Genomic DNA, 21,175 nt, shown 5'->3' with positions numbered 1-21,175 from the left:
ACACATACCCTTTTCAAAATAGTATATTGACTATTTTAACCGATTTTTCATCAAAATATGCCATAAAAGTTGAATGTCACTAAAAATTTTAAATAATATTATATTAATATTTCATGGATGTTTAATAAGGATTTTAAAATCAGCACCTTATTTTTGGACATGTATGTTGTTTCCCACTTTTTTTTTTTTTTTTTTTTTTTTTTTTTGAGACAGATTCTCACTCTGTTGCCCAGGCTGGAGTGCAATGATGCGATCTCAGTTCACTGCAATCTCCACCTCTTGGGTTCAAGTGATTCTCCTGCCTCAGCCTCCCGAGTAGCTGGGATTACAGGCACGGGCCATCATGCCCGGCTAATTTTTATCTGTAGAGATGGGATTTCACCATGTTGACCAGGCTGGTCTTGAACTCCTGACCTCAGGTGATCCTCCTGCCTTGGCCTCCCAAAGTGTTGGGATTACAGGCATGAGACACCGTGCCTGACCGTTTCCCACTGTTTTTTTTTTTTTTTTAAACTTTTTTCCCTCAATGAGAAAAGGTCTTTATAATTTTTAGAGTCTTCATTGTTTGCAAAAACTTACAATACCTAATGATTATCTTTGTAGTTAAATATTTGCAAACATCAGTGGACACATTAAATACATAAAAAAGAACTTCTTATCCCAAGGGACCAAATTATAGACATAAAAACATCTTTAAAGAGTTATAAAATAATGCTTTTGAAAAATGGGTATAGGGTGGGCACAGTGGCTGATGCCTGTAATCCCAGCATTTGGGAGGCCGAGGCTGGCAGATTGCCTGAGGTCAGGAGTTTGAGACCATCCTGGCCAACATGGTGAAACTGTCTCTACTAAAAATACAAAAATTAGCCAGACGTGGTGGCAGGCACCTGTAATCCCAGCTACTCGGGAGGCTGAGGCAGGAGAATCGCTTGAACCTGGGAGGCAGATGTTGCAGTAAACTGACATCGCGCCATGCACTCCAGCCTGGGTGACAAGAGTGAGACTTGGTCTCAAAAAAAAAAAAAAGAAAAAAAAAAGAAAAATCGGTATAAAATATCTATTACAATTTACATACGTATTATGTTTATGAATAGGTAGATATATGAGTTGTGTAGCTACACATACACATCATGGCACCTCTGACTTATGTATGTATATATGCATAGACATGGATGTGCAGGAGGTGAATGGCACTTCGGAGGACAGGTTCCTGTCAGCCTCTTTGGATTCACATCCCAGCTCTACAACTTTCAGCCTGGGTGATCAGGAGCAAGTTACTAAATCTTTATGTGTTTTTATTGTTTCATCTATAAAATGGCACCTGCTTCATAGAGTGGGTGCAAGTATTAAATTAGATTTTATGTGTAAGCATTCAGCACAGTGCCTGGTAAACTGTCAAAAAAATGGTGGCCATTTACATTTTCTCCACATGAAAGTTTTGAAGGACTTCAGTTAATTCAGAGCGTAAACGTGGGTCATGAAATAAAAGTAGCCCCATACTTGGAAGGCAATAAAATTTGAATCTAATTCTATTTTTTCTACTTGATAGCTAGTTTCTTTGGGGGAACCATTGAACATATTTGAGCATTTCTTAGTTTAAAGCAAACTTGACAGACGGCGGATCCAATAAATTCTTCATGGCTTCCCTATGTAGGTCTAGAAGAAATCTATGTTTTATTTGAATTGTGTTTGTGGTCATTATTTTGGAAAGCTAGTTGTCAAGTGCTAAAGTATATCATAGAGATGAACTCAAGTGGGTTCATCTCTATGATATACTTGTGTTATGATACGATGGGTTAATATAATTTGAAAGTTACAGATGAGCACTGAGGAAATGGATTGTAATAGAAGGTCCAGGGTGTTTGTAATTTTCAAGACTGACTTGCTTTAATACGTCACAGAAACTCTTACCCTTATTGACAACATGCTTAATGGTATCTTAATACTTTCTTGAAAAGATGCAGTCTGCCTTTCTGTGTGAGAGGGTTATCAGAAATGGAATTTTGCCAGGGAGCTGTCATTCGAAAACCTCTTCTGATCCACATTTCCCAGGTGTCCATCTATGCATCTCCAGACAAACGGAATCAAACACATTATGCTTTGCAGGCGTCACTGAAGCTACTTGATTTTTATGAAAAGTACTTTGATATCAACTATCCACTCCCCAAACTGGGTATGTTCAAATTCCACATTATTGTCTTCATTTTTGCTCATAGAACTTGCTTTGATTTCTTCCCTCTTTCTCTTTCTGTGGGACTTAAATGAGCACTGAGGAATTCAGTTAGCCCAGGAAAAAATAATTTGTTCCTCAGAGATGATTCTTGATCTTAGAAAATAAAATATTTATGAGATGCCCCAGTAGTGTGGATCATTTCTGTATTCTTTTATCAGGTTTAATGCTAACATATCTGCATTGCACTCTTTCCCAGGCCGATCAAAAAGGGCACACGCTGGAGGCTGGTACGGAAGCCAGGTAGAGGGCCCTGGAAAGAGATGGGGAGAAAAAGAGAAGGAAAACAGTGACTGCTCTGTTCAGAATAAGGGTCTATATGTCCAAGAGTTCATCACAGGAATGCTCTTTGAATATTTGTCTACCACAGTGATGCTGTGGCTCCCTGTGGCGGACGTCAAGGCTCTCACCCATTATGTTCCTCTTCTATGGGAGAGAAACACACCTCCCATCATGCTGCTCTTCTATGCCCCAGCAGCACTGATTAGAGAATAGATTTTCCATTATAAAATACACACACACACACACACACATGCGCGCGCACACACACACATTGCATATTAGAATTAGAGGGATTTCGGGAGGAATCGCTATACCCTATTTGTACAAGATCAGCAATATTTTATAAAAGTTATCAAAAGTTTATATAGAGAGAGAACTGAAAACTGTGCCTCCATCTGTTATCTATATTGGGCACTGAGGTTGGATGGTAAGACTGTGGAACAGATTAAAAAAAAATTGCAGGAAACAGATCATCTGGGTGTGGTAGTAGGTCTTTACACGAGATGATACTCATAGTCTATCTTGCTTTTAATTTTCTATCTTAAAAAATAAAAACGTTATTTTTAGAATGTTGTAGAGAAGCGACCCCCAACCTTTTTGACACTAGGGACCAGATTTGTGGAAACAATTTTTCCACGAAGGTTGGGGGGATGGTTTTTGGATAAAACTGTTCCACCTCAGAGCATTAGGCATTAGATTCTCATAAGGAACACGCAACTTAGATCCCTCATATGAGCAGTTCACAATAGGATTCGTGCTCCTATGAGAATCTAATGCCACCACTGATCTGGCAGGAGGCAGAGCTCAGGCAGTCATGCTCTCTCGCCCACCGCTCACCTCCTGCCATGCAACCCAGTTTCTAATAGGCCATTGACAGGTACTGGTCTGCGGCCCCGGCATTGGGGACCCCTGTTGTAGAGCATATAAAAACTGTGAAGAAAGTTTCATAGCATATAAAGATTAGTGCTTGGGGTTTCTGATAGTGACAAAACAATTTTTTTCCTTTGGAATTTAAGATATACTTCTTATCCTGTCCTTTCTCACCTCTTGCCCCCAACTCCAATGCATTTTCCTTCCATCAATTAAAAGGGACCCTCAATTGGCATACAGTTCTAGGCTTAAAAAAATTAAAAGCTATATCCAGGGGCTTATTTTGGTAGTTCCTGAGTCTTACTCTATTATTATTGTGCAGATTCTACATACCCTTTAGGTCAGATATACTAAATCCTATTTATACATAATTTACTGCTGTACTTTAGGTCAAAAGTCAAGGAAAGATTAATAACAACCATCAACCATATTAATGCATGTTCTTGAAAAATGCAGTCTTAAAAAGCATATGAAATACCTTTAAGACTAACAGAGAGGAAACATGCAGCTTAAGAAAAAATAGAGCAGATGTAAGTCCCACTACTATAAAATCATCAACGCAATTTAGAAGAAAAGTCATTCCCACATTTGAAGTGCTAATGAATACTAATCTTTATTAGCGCCAATTTGGTTTTTTATTGTGTTGTGTATACTTGTTTTTAATCTACTAGAATTAACCAGTATTAACTCCAGACAATGCAATTATAAGCCAAGTGACTTGGTTCATTTTGAACTTTTAAAAAATTATCTTTTTTTCCAGCTAAACAGAACATTTTAGCTAGCAGAATTCAAAGGCTAAATATTAGCCAGAAATTTTTTAGCTTACGTGAAATCATTAGCAAAGGATAGTAAACAATGCACATATACATATACCTGTGTATGTATATATATGTGTGCATATGTGTATATATGTGTATATATATACAGGTGTGTGTGTGTATATATATATACACACACACATATACAAGTATATATATATAATATACACACACACATATACCATATATATACACACACATACACATAATGCAAATTAATGCATTATACCTGAGTTGTTTAAAGATGATTAGGTTGCACTTTTTCCCCCCACAACACTTTCTTAAGAAGTAGAGGAAATACCAGTGTTGAAAAGGAAATTGAAGTCAGAAAGAATCAATGCTGCCCAGAGCTTTTTTCCTGTACTGTCTTAGAAGGACTTGTGCTCATAATAGAGGCTGGATGTGCTAGAAATATCAATCAAAATATTGACTATAGAGACGGCCCATAAGAGGTGTTCTCCTGAAATTAAAATCATGTATCTTTTTGTTTTTTCTAGAAATGAGTTCATTATATGTTTTGATGAATCTCAAACATATTAGAAATTATTTGATACCTTTTTTAAAGTTTTCAGCAGTACTAACATAAAATACAATATGATTGTTTTTAAATAAATTATTTTCTTGGTGGTAAGGCACCCAAAAGATTTTCAGAGTTCAGCACTTTCAGGAAGAAAATGGTTAACTGTCAATATGTTACTTCATCTACAAAAGGCTTTATACAACTTATTCCACTTGATAATGGGCACTGATTATTTTCAGCGCAACTATAAGACACCCTGTCAGTGTTAAGATATTCTTGATGTTTTCAAAAAGTGTGCTTACATATACTTAAAGGATCATAGTGTATTTGAGCAGGGAGCAAATTCTATTTCTGGTGTGGGAGCCATAAAAATCAACTGTGGTTGTTCTTATTTCTTAGATTTGATTGCTATTCCTGACTTTGCATCTGGAGCCATGGAAAATTGGGGCCTCATTACATATAGGGAGACATCACTGTTTTTTGACCCGAAGACCTCTTCTGCTTCTGATAAACTGTGGGTCACCAGAGTCATAGCCCATGAACTGGCACACCAGGTACTTGGCACTCATGACAATATCTCGATATCAGTTCAAAATAACATTATATAGAACACCACCAATCTTTCTGAAACAAAATAAATCAACTCATTTACCTCTAGAGGGGAACTTAGAGATTACTAAACGTAATACAACATGTCAAGTAGCAGAGTACTCAGTCTCTGAACTGCGGTGTGCATACTGGAATTTTATCACGAGAAGTAGCCATTAAATTTATTCTCTAAAACCTTTCAAAGCAAAGCCTTCAAATGTCATTTGGGAAAAGAAGGGAAGCGACTATACAGACACATGAAGCACAGAATTGGAAACCTTACAAATAAAGATTTCTACTAAAAATATTTCTCCTTATATCCCCTGGTACTCTGACATTCCAATCTATGGCAAAATCAATCTTCCTTCAGTTGGAACCTGTGCTTACATGGCCATAATGAAATACTTCAAGTGAAACTTGATGGGTTGATGATCCTGAGCACATTACCTAACTCTCTGAAGTTCAGTGTCCCCATCTATAAAACGAAATTAATAATAGTTCTGTTTCATAAAGTCATTGTGAGGATTATGGATAGGGAAAGTGTGCAGATCACATAGTAAGCACTCAATAAGTGTTAGTTATTAATGATGATGACAATGGCCACTACATCTACAAGAAATACTACTATTTCTTACAGAATAAGGTATCTAAGGGCCATCTATCAACACTGTATTACCTACAAATTTGGAATTGTAAAGCTAGGTCTATAGAGATTGGAGACTATTACCTCTTTCATTTCTGAAAACTCTCTGTAAAGCAGTAAATTATTAAAGGCACCAAAATTGTCTTTCACCAAGTGGGCAAATACCATTCCGTTGTAGAATCTGGTAAAATCTGTTATTTAAAACATTTTAACTTTATCCTTTATCATCACCACAATAATGACTTGTTGTTCTTTAAACCAGTGAACTGAATACTCCGTTACACAGAGAGCCATGCTCAGCACTGTGCTTCGAGAACACATGGGCTGTTTCCTCTGGTTCAGAATCTCCCCACTGGCTCATTTTAGGTGTTTTGATCATGAGTCACCAGGAGCTCCAAAGCACTTAACTGAGTCTGGGGATTTCTCTCTTTCTGCCCATTGTTTGTAGGGAAGTGCTCTGTGAGCTCTACATCTGAGGCTCCACGCTCCCTCTGGCCCTCCCTTTAACAGCTTCTCTTCCACGGAGATGCAGTCAAGTGCTGAAGCAGCAAACAGCACTGGAATTTTTGCCCCCACATTTTTGTCTTCCCATTGATGACCATATTAACATGTCACTCTGTGCATAATCCTGGCAAGGATTCTCCAATGCCAACTGTCTTAGCCTGGCATACAAGGTCCCCATGACCCAGCTCCTTTTTACCTCTCCAGCCTCATCTCTTGCCTACACCTAAACTTTAGCCATCCAAGATTATCTGCCATTTTCTGAGCATGACAGGTTGTATCACTCTGCCTTTGCTCCTGCTACCTGATATTCAGCATACCTGAGTACTAATTGCAAGGCTCAGGAAATGAACACCATCCTGGCAAAACTGTTTATTTCCTCCTAGAATCCCCTCTGTCCCTGGCAAAGACATTGATCTTAACACCTGCTTTGCTGTATTTATTTGTCTACTGGTTGACCTCCATCATTTGTATTGAGGGAATGGCTGTATTATATACATCTTTGTATTTCTAACATATGGCATGGTGCCAGGAATGCAGTAGTTTCTCCATAGGTATTTATTGAATGAATGAATAAACTATTTTTACTAACTGGTGAAGTGACCAGAGTCAGTTTATCCTGTACTTCTTATGTTCACCAGTTTTCAAATTGAGGAAACGCCTCTCCCTTTCCATGAATGCCCTTCAGAAAGTTGGTGCCCACTTGTAAAGTAATCTGAAGGCTGTCAGAAAAGGCATAGTGCTTAAACGGTTTCTAGAAGCTACAGACTTATAATTTTCTGTTCTGTAACTATAACCAGGCTCTTCTGAATCTTAGAATCTTATTGTTGAAGCTTTGGTCCTTCTAGAGATTGCAATTTTAGAGACATACACTAGATGTACAGTATTAGGCATATAGACTAAATAAATAAAATATAAAAGCATATAAAAGAATAGTAATATTTAAAATGTATAATACAGATCAAATATAGGTAAAGGGTAAACATGTCGATTATCTTTACGCATCCTTTTTATTTTATTTGTATATATTTTAAATCTTAGACCTTTATTGTTTCTAGTGGCCCATGGAAGTAAGTCAGGGGCAGAGGCTAACAACAGAATTTGCTCTTCAGTAATATTATATAACAATTATATAACAATCTGAGAGCCCTAAATGAATTCTTATGATTCTCCTAAGTACCTGCTACTTAATATAAAAGTATAACTTCACCCAGGACACTTGGGTTTACATTTCTCCCTTGAACATCATCATATACCAAGGACAAGGTGAGATTGTTCTTACTGTGCAGGAAAAAAAAAACTACCTCCACAAAGTGTTCCATTTTCTTTCTTAATATTAAATCTAACAGCTAGGAAATGTTGGGCAGATAGAATGAAAGTCGAAGAGTTAAGGGCATTGAGAACATACAAAAAAAAAAAAAAGAAAAAAGAAAATCAAGCAAAAATGTGGTGGTGAGAATAAGAAGGCAAGAAAATCAGTAGAAGAAAACTGTACAAAGAGAAAAGGGTAGCAAAGGGAGAAGAGACATCCTAACTAATAAAAAAAGTTAGTAACTTTTCTTTTTGCTAAAGTTAATAACTTATTTGTTTAACTTCTAATAACATTGAGTTTTTACCTCCTAGTGGTTTGGCAACCTGGTCACCATGGAATGGTGGAATGATATTTGGCTTAATGAAGGTTTTGCAAATTACATGGAACTTATTGCTGTTAATGCTACATATCCAGAGCTGCAATTTGTAAGTTCACAATTCTGTGTATCATACTATATGGTGTAAAGAATCATCAATTCACTGTTAAAATTTCAAGTTAATGTTAAAGAGAAAAACTACATAATGTTGTGGTTTTTGAACATATGGCATTTTGTTTGATACATGAAACAGATCACAGAACTGGATGAAACATTGAAAGTTTTAGAAAACAATCAACATAAATCTGTCACCCCAAAGTTTGTAAACAGAGAAGACAAACTAATACAAATGTAGAGCTGTGTATGTGGGTTGTATACACTGTTTGTATACATCCGCACAGGAATGCCCACAGCTACTAGGTACTATACAGAGTTCTTGGCATGTAACCTGAAATCAACATTAAAGGGTCTGCTGGCTTCCCCAAAATGTGTGAAGGGATTTCTTCAGGTATGTCTTTTTTAAAAACAAATATAGTGATCTGAACACTATACAAATTTGCATATCAAGGTGGTTAGTAATGGTTAATGAGGTCTTTAGGATCTATATTTAGTCCAGTACACTATAGACAGACATGGATTCAAACTTAGGCTCTTCTTGTTACGGTGTATGTACTGAATTTGTGGCTTAATGCCAAAGCTTTATATATTCTCATTTGTAACAAGCTTATACTACATCTCCCTTGCAGAGGTGTTGACAGGATTGCAGATGATAGGTCTAGGCACAGAACAAGTATTCAGTAAATGGAAACCATTATTTTATTTCTGTATCGAAGGGCTGGTACATGGTAAACATTCAGGCAATGTCTGAAGGAATATTGGATTTGTATCTTTTTAAAGTAGAGAAACGGTGGAAAGGGAATACATAAATGAAAAGAAACATCTTCCAAGAAATATTGATTGAAATCTTACCTCTAAGAATATCTTACTAAACCTACTGTGTTTTCTATTGCTTTTACAGTGTCAAATAGAAACTAAAACTAAACATTTTTCTCCCTGTTTAGGATGACTATTTTTTGGATGTGTGTTTTGAAGTAATTACAAAAGATTCATTGAATTCATCCCGCCCTATCTCCAAACCAGCAGAAACTCCGACTCAAATACAGGAAATGTTTGATGAAGTTTCCTATAACAAGGTAGTAAATATCACGTGCAGGTGGAAGCTCTGCTTTCAGAAGAAATGTGATAATGACTATAAAATCAACAGTTTAGGTCATTGGTGCCAGTTCTTGCTACTTGTTTCACTTTTTATTTGTTCATTTTTCAGACATCACACATGTTCCATAAAATTTAAGCTTCCTTTAAAAACATACCATACTACACTTTTCTTTATCTCTTTCTTCAACTCTTTTGTTTTTTTTTTAAAGGGAGCTTGTATTTTGAATATGCTCAAGGATTTTCTGGGTGAGGAGAAATTCCAGAAAGGAATAATTCAGTACTTAAAGAAGTTCAGCTATAGAAATGCTAAGAATGACGATTTGTGGAACAGTCTGTCAAATGTAAGTCATATGTTGGGTAACGGTAGACTGTTATTTAATCTAGAAAGTAACAGAATAATTGTGACTGTTTATAGTTATATATTGTCAGTCAACCATATTTATTCTGCTTGCTAGGTTGTCGTGGTCCATAGAAGGCAGCACTTCCCTTTTTCCTCTAACATCACAGTAGGACGTCATGCTGGAGTGGCCCCAGGGGCTCACTATTTGACCTGACTTTCTTTGGTTTCTCTTCTATGGCTAATCCTACATTTTTATGTTGCCTTGATCCAAAATCTTTAAAATGTTGTCATTTCTACCATATAGCACCTAATCTCTGGCAAATTTTAAGGTTGTCAACCATATTCCCCAACGTATATTATTTGTTTAGCAAAACTAATCTTCTCCCTCATAAGAAGAAATCTTGCTCAATCCCTGGATCATTGTGCCTATATTTCTAGTGCCTTTACTAGCTGAAATGCCCTTTCTTCTTTCCAACAATTCAAATGCCACCCAACTTTCAAGATCCAGCTGAGATTTCACCTCCTCCTTACAGACTGTTCCAGCTCTCATTCGTTTGCCTGTCTGCTAAATTCTTAGAAGTGCACTTATAATCTGTTCCACATAATAGTACCCTCTTTTATTGTTTTTATTAGTTCAATGATAATGTGCTTAAGAACAAAAATTGTGTCTAGTCTTTTTTAAAAAATGTGATAGCACCTAGCATATGCTGATCCTGTAATAGTGATTAACAAGTGGTTGATGATTGATTAAAGAACTCATGGTCTCTTTGTCTTTGGGATTCATGTAGATCATAGGAAAGGCAAGGCAGAAAAATTCAGTTAATTCAGATGATTCTAATAATTATTAAAATATTTTAAAATTTCCAACTGCAAAGAAAATAATTTTTTATAGAACCATTAGACCCAGAGAACTCATACCTGTAATTAGAAGAACCCCAAGTCATTGTAGACAGAAGAGATCCTTTCTTTTTCATAAGCACTTGTGTCCCAGGGACAGTAATAATAATGCTTAATATTTGTGCAGCAGTTTACAGTTTAAAAAGCACTTTCATGGCCGGGTACAGTGGCTCAGGCCTGTAATCCCAAGACTTTGGGAGGTTGAGGCGGGTAGATCACTTCAGGTCAGAAGTTTGAGACCAGCCTGGCCAATTTGTGGAACCCCGTCGCTACTAGAAATACAAACATTAGCTTGGCATGGTGGCACTTGCCTGTAATCCCAGCTATTCGGGAGGCTAAGGCAGGAGAATCACTTGAACCCAGCAGCTGGAGGTTGCAGTGAGCCGAGATTACACCACTGCACTCCAGCCTGGGCGACAGAGCGAGACTCTGTCTCAATAATAATAATAACAACAACAACAACAATAATTAATAATAAATAAGAATCAAAGTTAAAGAATAAAAAGCACTTTCATGTTCATTATCTCATTTGATATTTTTGTGCCCTTATAAAACACCCTTATGGTCCAATTGATGTGTGATTTTGTGGTTAAAGAAACAAAATCCAACAATCAAAAATTATTTCACAGCTCGAATTTTTAACTTGCATTTCTTGAAAATCCTGAGGCATATTGAAATACATAGTTCTTATAAAAATACTTATAGGCCAGGTGTGGTGGCTCATGCCTGTAATCCCAGCACTTTGAGAGGCCTAGGCGGGCAGATCATGGGGTCAGGAGATCGAGGCCATACTGGCCAATATGGTGAAATCCCATCTCTACTAAAATACAAAAAAAAAAAAAAAAACAAACAAACATTAGCCAGGCATGGTGGCGCACCTGTAATCACAGCTACTCGGGAGGCTGAGGCAGAAGAATCACTTGAACCCAGGAGGCGGAAGTTGCAATGAGCTGAGATCACGACATTGGACTCCAGCCTGGTGACAGAGTGAGACTCTGTCTCAAAACAAAACAAAACAAACAAACAAACAAACAAAAAACATATAAAGATGCTCTTTACTATCCATTTCCATCACCCACCGTCAGTGGTCCAGACACTCTTTCTCCATGCCTCCACTTAAGCTTCTCAACACCAAGTATTGTGTTGCTTCTCTCTCTCATCTCTCTCCATTTCCCTCTCCCTTGCTATGTGTGTGTGCATGTATGCATGTTTGTAGATATCAGTTTAGCCCCTCTCCAACACGGAAGAATCTATCATTTGGTGTGCATGCTGGCAGTAAAGAGTGGGAGTTAGAAAGAAAATGTGGCCAGCAGTTACCAGATCATTTTAGTCCAGCAGTGTAGATTCCCGTGTTATTTTTGGTCACATCATGGTTATAATCATCTCAAGAGATTAAAGTAATCATCATTACTCCATGTTTATAGGTGAGAAAACTGATACTAAGGGAGAGATTTGCCCAAAGTCACCAAGTCAGTGAGAAAATCAGTACTTAAAATTTGTCTTCTGACTCCAAGTCCAATAGTTATTCTTTCAATTGTATCACAGCTACTTCCTAGTTATAAGAAAAGTCCCCCATCAACCTTCCCCTAAAGGTCTTAGATTTTAACCGACTCCCTTCTGACACCAAAGGGCCCTGTAGTATTAAAATAACAAATTATTGAAAATATCTTGCCCACCATTGTGTCACATAAAGTCAATTCTAATACTTGCCAATAGCAACTTGAGAATGAGAAGAATTCTTTGCTGTTATTTTTCATAAGATCAATTAAAGACATTTGAGAGCCTTAGCACATACTTCATTTTTTTCTCATTTGCAGTTGCCCTTAACTACTGGTTATTCAAGATTGATTGCCAAGTTGGTACTTTTCTTAATTCTTATTTTATTTCCAGTTAGTTTAAAATATTGCACAGTCATCAAATGCTGTTGTGCTAGCCACTGTAGGAATACCCAGGTAAACAGAGGTGTTTCCACTACTGTTAAAGAACTTGCAATATGTCAGGGGAGAGTTAATAGTACTAGAGTTGCCTACGTGCTAAATAGGGACATGTGTAACATGCATAATGAAATAATAAAATAAGACGTTTCTTAAGGGAAAGAGAAGAATTGTATAGAAAATTCAACAAATTGATTCTTCCTTAGAACAGTTATTGACTTTATTGAACTTTTTAAGGAAACTTTACACATGCATATATATAGCACAAATAAATAACTTTTGTGAACTTCTATCCTAGGTCACTACAAACATGCCTCTTTTTTCATTTTCATGTTCATTATCATGTCTGGATGAATCATTTCATACAGCTCTTTTAATAAATGCCTGCATCCGTGGCTACTGTGCATGTTCAGCCAACTAATGATGCCTACATGGCAGTGCTCTTTTGTTCTTGTTTTGTAGAGTTGTTTAGAAAGTGATTTTACATCTGGTGGAGTTTGTCATTCAGATCCCAAGATGACAAGTAACATGGTAAGGATAAAGAGAGTCAAAGAGTAGAAGAGATGTGTGGAATAGCCTGACCTGGAGTGAGTATGACATACAGAGTAGCCCACCTGTCCCTTTTAAAAGCTGGAGAGAAAGAGAGTCCCCACAATTTTCTGTAAAACAAAACTGAAGGGGAAATGGTTGGGATATTTAGGGGGATGATGCTGTTGCTACTACATTTTTGTTGTTATAGTTCAGCTTTCCCACAACCCCACTGCTAGCTAAAAATCAGCTCAAAATGTTTTTGAGTGGTTACTACTGCATTGGCATCCCTTAAACTCTGAAAAATGGCAAAATAAGTATGCTGTTAGGTTTGGAAATACAGTATATGTTTTTCTTTTTCCCTCTGGGAAGTTATAGAATCACTACAGGAAAGAGAAAAGAAAGTCAGTCATCACAGGGGAAAAAAGGAAAACTTTTTATTTAAAAAAAGAGTCGTGTTAATCCCTCTAATTTTTTTTTTTTTTTTTTTGACAAAGCCTTGCTCTGTTGCCCAGGATGGAGTGTAGTGGCATGATCTCGGCTCACTGAAACCTCCACCTCTCTGGTTCAAGCAATTCCTCTGCCTCAGCCTCCCGAGTAGCTGGGGTTACAGGTGCACACCACCACGCCTGGCTAATTTTTTTGTATTTTTAGTAGAGACAGGGTTGCACCATGTTGGCCAGACTGACCTCATGCAATTCACCCACCTCGGCCTCCCAAAGTGCTGGGATCACAGGTGTGAGCCACCGCACCCAGCCCTAAATTGTGTTTTCTAAAGGAAGATTCAGCGTTATCCAGTGATCAGAAACCCATACTAGAAGTGAAGCAGCCAGAGGTTTTGTTCTCCATTCACTATACCTCTATTGATATAAAATTGTTCTGTTGAAATATTTAAAGCTTCCCTGAAGACAGATATTTCCCTCTTATACCACTCCTCTTGGATTTTACTGTTATTAGAGGGTTTTTGTTTGCTTGTTTGATTTTGTTTATTTGTTTTTGAAAGAGGGCAGGAAAGAGACTCCAGTCTCAACCCCCTTTTCACTGGCTTTTCCTGCCATGTATTAACTCTACGAAATCCTATATATATCCCTCAATTCAAGTAATTGTCAGAGAGCAGCCCTGGGATAGCCATCCCTCATCCAGTTGCCTGGATTGCTCTTCTCTGAGATAGCAGCTCTAGTCTTCTGTTCCCCAAGTCTTATTTCTGGCATCCAAAGGAGATGGAAGTTTCTGTCCCTCTATCTTTGGGTTGTCTCCTCTCTTTTGAGTTACCATAGTCACCTGTCATTTCAGCTCACCTTTCTGGGGGAAAATGCAGAGGTCAAAGAGATGATGACTACGTGGACTCTCCAGAAAGGAATCCCCCTGCTGGTGGTTAAACAAGACGGACATTCACTCCGACTGCAACAGGAGCGCTTCCTCCAGGGGGTTTTCCAGGAGGACCCTGAATGGAGGGCCCTGCAGGAGAGGTAGCTGCTTTTCCTCTTTAGGTCTAGCTTACCTCATCTCAGTTTCCTCATCATTTCCTTAGCTTTCTCTCAGCTCCTCTGGCAATTTTGTAGGAGGCTAGTTCCATATAGGAATCGAAGGCCTAAAGTAGACTTGATAAGATTTAGAGCTTTGTATGACCCAGACTTCTTTGTTCAGCAGCACCATTCTTAGCAATTCCATCAGCCTTGAGAACCTCAGTTCTAACGCCAATAGTGGTTAGTTAAACTTATGTTATAATGCACTGACTTCTGGGCCCTAATAAGCTTTGTGACTGGCCTATACCTAGGAAGTATGACAACAATGCTTCTTATCATCAGACAAAAGATATCCCCTATGTGATAAATTAGATGCTAAAATCTCCTGTTGCCTTTCATTTTTCAGTAATAAACTATACTGTCTTAAAACATATGATGTTATGAGTAATAATAAAAGCAAATCCAATTAAACACACTGTCATCATGTTCACCAGCCCATCCTGAAAAAATCCTAGTAAAGACTACTGAAATCAAGTAACACACTGTAAACATTTCTCTGAACTATTGCTATTAACCTGGGTTCTTGGGCCGTCAGTGCAATAGAAATTGACAAGAAGCCAAAAGAGTTTTCCCAGAGAAGGCTTCATTTGAGCTTATGCCCAGACATAAGGGAGGCAGAGAGAGACACACACAGAGAAAGAGAGAATTCCTTGACTGACATTTTAAAAAGAGCTGGTAGAACCTTTTCATTAGGCGAAAGAATAGGTATCAGGGGTAGGGTATGCAGGTTGGACTGGTCAAAGCACATGAAGGATAAGGTAGGCAGATAAGCATTACCTGGTTGCTACAATTACCTTGAGCAATGGGCTACCTGGTAGTCTGGCCAGAAGCAACAAGGCTGTAAATCAGTTGTTCAGCATTTCTTCCCTAAGTAGGACACTCCATGACCTTGGTTATCTCCTAAGGCCAGCTCCTGGAATTAAAAGGAATGGTTCAAACATTAAATTAAGAGGCATGATTCAAACATTATGGCATCAGTGAGGTAGTGGTGTAGGTTTTGTGATCCCTGGGGATACAGGAAAGAATGCTCTAGTGGGAGTGAATTGAAGCTAAGTCCCCTTCCTACTCTGTCTCACTATTAGCTCTGTTAATAAGATGAATGAGGTTAATTTAAAATGAAATAATCCAAGTGAACCTTTTCTGGTTCTTATGATGATAATTTTGTTTTCTAAGAACTGAGCTGTCAATGCTAGAATTTTTCTGGAAATCAGAAACAATTAGAGAGCTTCGACATATACAATTACTGGGGCTGGTTTGTTTAATCAGTTACACATTTCCAATCCAGTGGAACCAACTCTTATGCCACTTCTTATGTATGCATCCTTCTATTTTTTCTGTGTGTTGTTCTGAAGTCTGAACTTCGGAGAGCTTACACAAGTTGCAGCTTGGTAAACAAGGCTGAATAATTTAATGTCTGTTTCATTATTGGGAAAACAGGACTCACAATTTTGTAACTTATCAAAGTATGATGAGAGAGTTCAAAACTGTGAATGACCCAGAATAACAAAGATCTACTACAATAATCTGTATTTTTCCTCCTTCTGAGGCAGTATTTAGACAATTCTTATAAAATGATGGCCCGCTAATTCATGGCTATCCAAACTCATGAAGTGCTACTCTCCCTCTCTGTAGCCCCAGATGTGTTTATTTGGAAAAATCCTTTCTCTTCTGGAGCCAAGATGCACTGACCGATCCCAATCAATTAAGTCTTAGAAATTCATCTATGTGGAGTTTTTTTCATCTTTTTTTTTTTTTTTTTTTTTTTTTTGAGAGAAATTCTCACTCTGTTGCCCAAGCTGGAGTATGGCCAATTTTGGCTCACTACAAACTTGGCCTCCTGGGTTAAAGCAGTTCTCCTGTCTTAGCCTCCCAAGTAGCCAGAATTATAGAGGCACGTACCACCATGCTTGGCTAATTTTGTTGTTGTTGTTGTTTTTGGTAGAGACGGGGTTTCACCATGTTGGTCAGGCTGGTCTCGAACTCCTGACCTCAAGTGATCTGCCTGCCTCAGTCTCCCAAAGTGCTGAGATTACAGGCGTGAGCCACCACACCTGGCCTTTTTTACCTTTTTGTGTAAAGATCTCAGTTACTCTTTTGTCTGCTTTACACCTGTTGGTGTTATCAAGCACATGATATTAAATATGCAGGATTATTTTAGCTAATATTACTTGATTTAATAGAGGAAATTAATTCTAGAGGCTGCTAGAAAGTTAATCAGAAAAAGCCAATTTCATCTCTTTACTGCAGCAGGGCTATTGAAAAGTAACTGAGAACTTTTCCTCTAATCCATTCTGCTTTTCTGCTCTCTGCACTTAGCTCTCCTACAAATCCTGAGCTGTAGTATCATTGACTATTTATTTGCAGTCATTCAGCAGTTGGGAGGTTGGATGTGAGTAGTACTGTTGAACAAAAGTATAAGTAAAAAATCATACTGGAGTAAGTTATTTACCTCTTAAGGGCTTTCCCTACAGCTTTGGTTTAGTTATTTGAATCAGCATCAGGCTGATAGTTTTTGAAAATGTGAAGGGAACATTGGATTTTCTTTCTCATACAAACAGCAGAATTTGTTATGATATGAGATTAGGACAGCAAATGACACAATTATTTGTGGCAGAGTTCAACTAGATAGACATGGCTGCTGCTTTATGATTATCATGGAGTAATTTTTTGCATACTTAAGGATATGCTAATCTTAGCCTATAAAATTTATAGGACCACTTGTGGGTGGTGTGAAGGATGATGGGTATTTAGGTGCCTTTTACAGTCTATCTGAGTCTGACAATGTGAAAAATCACAGCAGCATTCTTTTGGTCTGTAACTGTCTTTACCCTCTGTCACAGGTACCTGTGGCATATCCCATTGACCTACTCCACGAGTTCCTCTAATGTGATCCACAGACACATTCTAAAATCAAAGACAGGTAATGAACTAATTAGCCAAACAGGTATTTCAATGTTGAAATTAAACATGTGTTGAGCTATTTGAAGGAAAGATACAATAAGTAAATCTAATAATAAAAGATTTGTATTTGAGAGAAATTGTCATTTATCCATATGTTACTAAAATAACTCTTTTAGAAAGAAAATCTGGATTTTTCATTCAGTGGGAAGTTCTCTCGTGCTTTTATCATTTAGAGATAGATTATTTACATCAAGAAATAACAGAAATTCATCTTATGTCTTATAATACACACTAATCTATTTTTACAGGTTATGGATGAGGCAAAAAATGTGGAAAAAAGCATATACTTTAAAATCGATTGCTTCTGGATTCAAATCCTCACTCTCTCACTTACTAGATGTGTGACCTTAAGAAAATTTACAAACTCATCTTGAGCTTCAATTTTTTCATCTCATGTTGAATAAGGACTAAATCTCACAGAGTTGTTGAGAGAATATTATAATGTAATTTTACCCTCTAGTATAATATATGCCATATTAAAAATACATAGTATAATTTTAATTTTCCTCTGAACACTTTAATACAATTTGAGAGGTTTTCCATCACAAAGTCATGCTTAACCTGGAGTCCTTCTTTTACTAAAATGAACAAATGGATCACCTATTTACACATACATATTTCAATGACTAGTGACTAAATCTTGAGACAAGAACATCATCAAATTAAGCCAAATTCCCGTCATGCTAGTTATCTGGCTCACTGGGCCCTTGCATGCCTCTTAGACCTGCATAGACAATTTTTTAGAACAAATTCAGCAGTCTTATTCCTATGAATCAACTTATTTATTAATTTAATAAGACCATCTTCCCAAAAGAAATCATCCAGTGAACTATGTAAATGAATATCATTATGACTCTCCCCAAACTTCATCTTCCCATTGATTTATAAGTAATTGGATTAAAACTAACAGTTGTGGAGATGTTCTGAATGAGCATGTTGATAATAAAATGCGTACGCCAATTTTATCCTCTTAGATATTCTGGATTTACCTGAAAAGACCAGTTGGGTGAAATTTAATGTGGACTCAAATGGTTACTACATTGTTCACTATGAGGGTCATGGATGGGACCAACTCATCACACAGCTGAATCAGAACCACACACTTCTCAGACCTAAGGACAGAATAGGTCTGATTCATGATGTGTTTCAGCTAGTTGGGTAAGGCAACATTTTCTCTGACTTCATGGGAAATAACTGATTCGTAACCAGATATGCTAGACTTCAATATCGAATGTTCAGCATTGGTCATTCATTTGATATGGATTTGAATGGAATTCAAACAGTAACACTAGTCCAAAGGCTATCCACTAATAACATATTTCGACCCACACTGTGTTTATAAATGTAATCCAATATTTTAAAATGTGGAGAACCTTACCTAAAAATCCTGACCCCTGGAATCTTTTAAAAATGATATCTGGCAACTGTGGGTCTTTATCCTGTGGGCCACAGGATAGCTATAAAGGAGAGTGCAGTGGGCCAAACTCCCTTTATGCCAGGCCTACTTTCTCCCAAGCACCAATATTCCAAATGGCCTGTTTCATTCACTTAGTGTGGACTCTCTAAGTATTTGAGCTTTTGACCTCACATTTAAAATGTATTTATGATAGTAGCTGCTACACCAAATACCTGTGTAAACTCTTAAATAAAAAGTACAAATATAGGCTTAATCTTTACAATTTTAAATGGGTTGTTATGAAATCTAATCATTACTTACACTGGAGAAAGTATGAAGTTTGTAGGGAAATGAAGTAATAATTGGCTCTTTGCATTTATTCCTCTCTAGACTTTCCTGGAAGGACAAAATGTTTTCTTTCCTTTTCTATGTATCATCAACAGAATAATGTGTAGAATGAATTGGGTCACAAGATCACCAATGGGTGGAGGGAATTGAGGACCAGGAAGTATATTGTGCATTGTAAGCTTTCTTTATTCTGAGAATTACTGTGATCCACTCACTTAACTCAACTTGGCATAAAATTTTCTTTCAGAAGCTTGTTTAGGTCAAATTGAGTGACAGTGACCAGCAGGACATCTCTGAAACAAAGTTTCTTAGTACACTAGAATCCTTCAGTTAGAAAGAAAAGAGAAAGTGAGGCTTAATTCTCAGTACCATGGGTCTCAGGAACATCTTGGAGGCACAGCTCATTGGAGGCCAAAATTAGGAAAAACACCATCCTACATTTGAGTGAATGCATGAAAGGTACGCTAAGAAGCAGGCTATTGCTGGCTGAAGGAGGCTTGCCTGCTCAAAGGAGGAAGCTCTGAGCAGACTGAAGAGAAGACAGATTAACAATGCAAGACTAGGAAAAAATGGAGAATATTGACAACTCAGCAAATTAATCTTTTAGGTAGTTGTGAAGTCTTTTTTGCTGTTTCTAGCCTATACACTTAAGATTGTCTAAATTTAGCCGGAGGAAATTTGCAGTTATTGATGCATTGGTGGAAAACCAATCACCTTTTCTTCACTGAGTAAACAGATTAATGAAGTTAAGAATACAAATTTTATATGAAAACAGAAGATTTCAAGTACTATGCCTTCACTTACTAATTTTTTGAACTTAGGCAAGTTTTTTTTTTAACCTTTTAAGCCTAAATTTTACAGTCTTTAAAACTTTATTACTAATAATATCCGACATACAGGGTTTGGAGGATTGCGCAGGTAATGAAGATAAAGCAGTATGTACAGTACTTACTCAAAAAATGTCAGCTGTTAACATTATTAGTATTATCTAATACAAATTAGTTGAAATGTCATGAGATGAATAGGAAGAGGAGGTGACAACATAGGAAAGTACATTTCAAATAATGTGAAGTTAGGAAAAAGACAGAATGTAAGTTTGTGTATTATTATGTTTGTTTGTAACTACATATGAAAAAAATAAGTGCGAAGGGGAAACAAAAACCTGAAGGAATTATTTTAAAATGCTATTGGTGAGTGTGTAGGGTATTGAAATTATGAGTCTTCTCTAATTTCTGGTTGTTTTGTCATTATGAGTCTAATTTCCAGTTGTTCTGTAATTTGTTTATATTTACTTATATTACTTTTATAACAAAAAACAATTGTATAAGAAAACAATTTAAAGCTCTCATAATAGATACAAATAAATAAAATATTTTTACTTGCTGTTCTTTCTCAATACTATAAACCACTTTCCTCCCTGCTTTATGAAACTTCTATTAAAGAATTGAGGCCCAGCATGGTGGCTCACACCTGTAACCCCAGCATTTTGGGAGGTCGAAGTGGGCAGATCATTTGAAGCCAGGAGTTTGAAACCAGCTTGGGCAACATGGTGAAACCCCGTCTCTACTAAAAATACAAAAATTAGCCTAGTGTGGTGGTGTATGCCTGTAATCCCAGCTACTCAGGTGGCTGAGGCACATGAATCGTATGAACCCAGAAGATCACGCCACTGAACTCCAGCCTGAGTGACCGAATGATACTCTGTCTCAAAAAACAAACAAAAAAAGAATTAAAGGAAACAATAGTGATCATATTTAGTTTGGAGACAGAATTTTTCCTTTTTAATTAAATTTATTTATTTATTTATTTATTTATTTATTTATTTATTTATTTTTGTAGTGACAGGATCTCCCTATATTGTTCAGGCTGATATTGAATTCTTGGCCTCAAGCACTTCTCCTGCTCAGCCTCCCAAATTGCTGAGTTTACAGGCATGAGCCACCACACCCA

General features: G+C 37.1%; 1 protein-coding gene across 1 annotated transcript in view; it reads left to right on the top strand.

Annotated features, from left to right (window-relative positions):
• The window catches only part of ERAP2 (endoplasmic reticulum aminopeptidase 2), a 52,973-nt gene that overhangs the window by 12,237 nt on the left and 19,561 nt on the right, over positions 1-21,175 (top strand). The window contains exons 5-13 of the mRNA XM_010357239.2: positions 2,053-2,173; positions 5,120-5,274; positions 8,076-8,189; positions 9,142-9,273; positions 9,505-9,636; positions 12,929-12,997; positions 14,288-14,463; positions 17,361-17,440; positions 18,456-18,639. Coding sequence (XP_010355541.2) covers positions 2,053-2,173; positions 5,120-5,274; positions 8,076-8,189; positions 9,142-9,273; positions 9,505-9,636; positions 12,929-12,997; positions 14,288-14,463; positions 17,361-17,440; positions 18,456-18,639 — 1,163 coding nt within the window. The remainder of the gene's footprint in view (positions 1-2,052; positions 2,174-5,119; positions 5,275-8,075; positions 8,190-9,141; positions 9,274-9,504; positions 9,637-12,928; positions 12,998-14,287; positions 14,464-17,360; positions 17,441-18,455; positions 18,640-21,175) is intronic.

Source organism: Rhinopithecus roxellana, chromosome 3 (genome assembly GCF_007565055.1).
Source record: "Rhinopithecus roxellana isolate Shanxi Qingling chromosome 3, ASM756505v1, whole genome shotgun sequence".
In the NCBI taxonomy this organism is placed as follows: Eukaryota; Metazoa; Chordata; class Mammalia; order Primates; family Cercopithecidae; genus Rhinopithecus; species Rhinopithecus roxellana.
The sequence above is the reverse complement of the archived record's forward strand: the minus strand, read 5'-3'. Positions and strand labels throughout refer to the sequence as shown.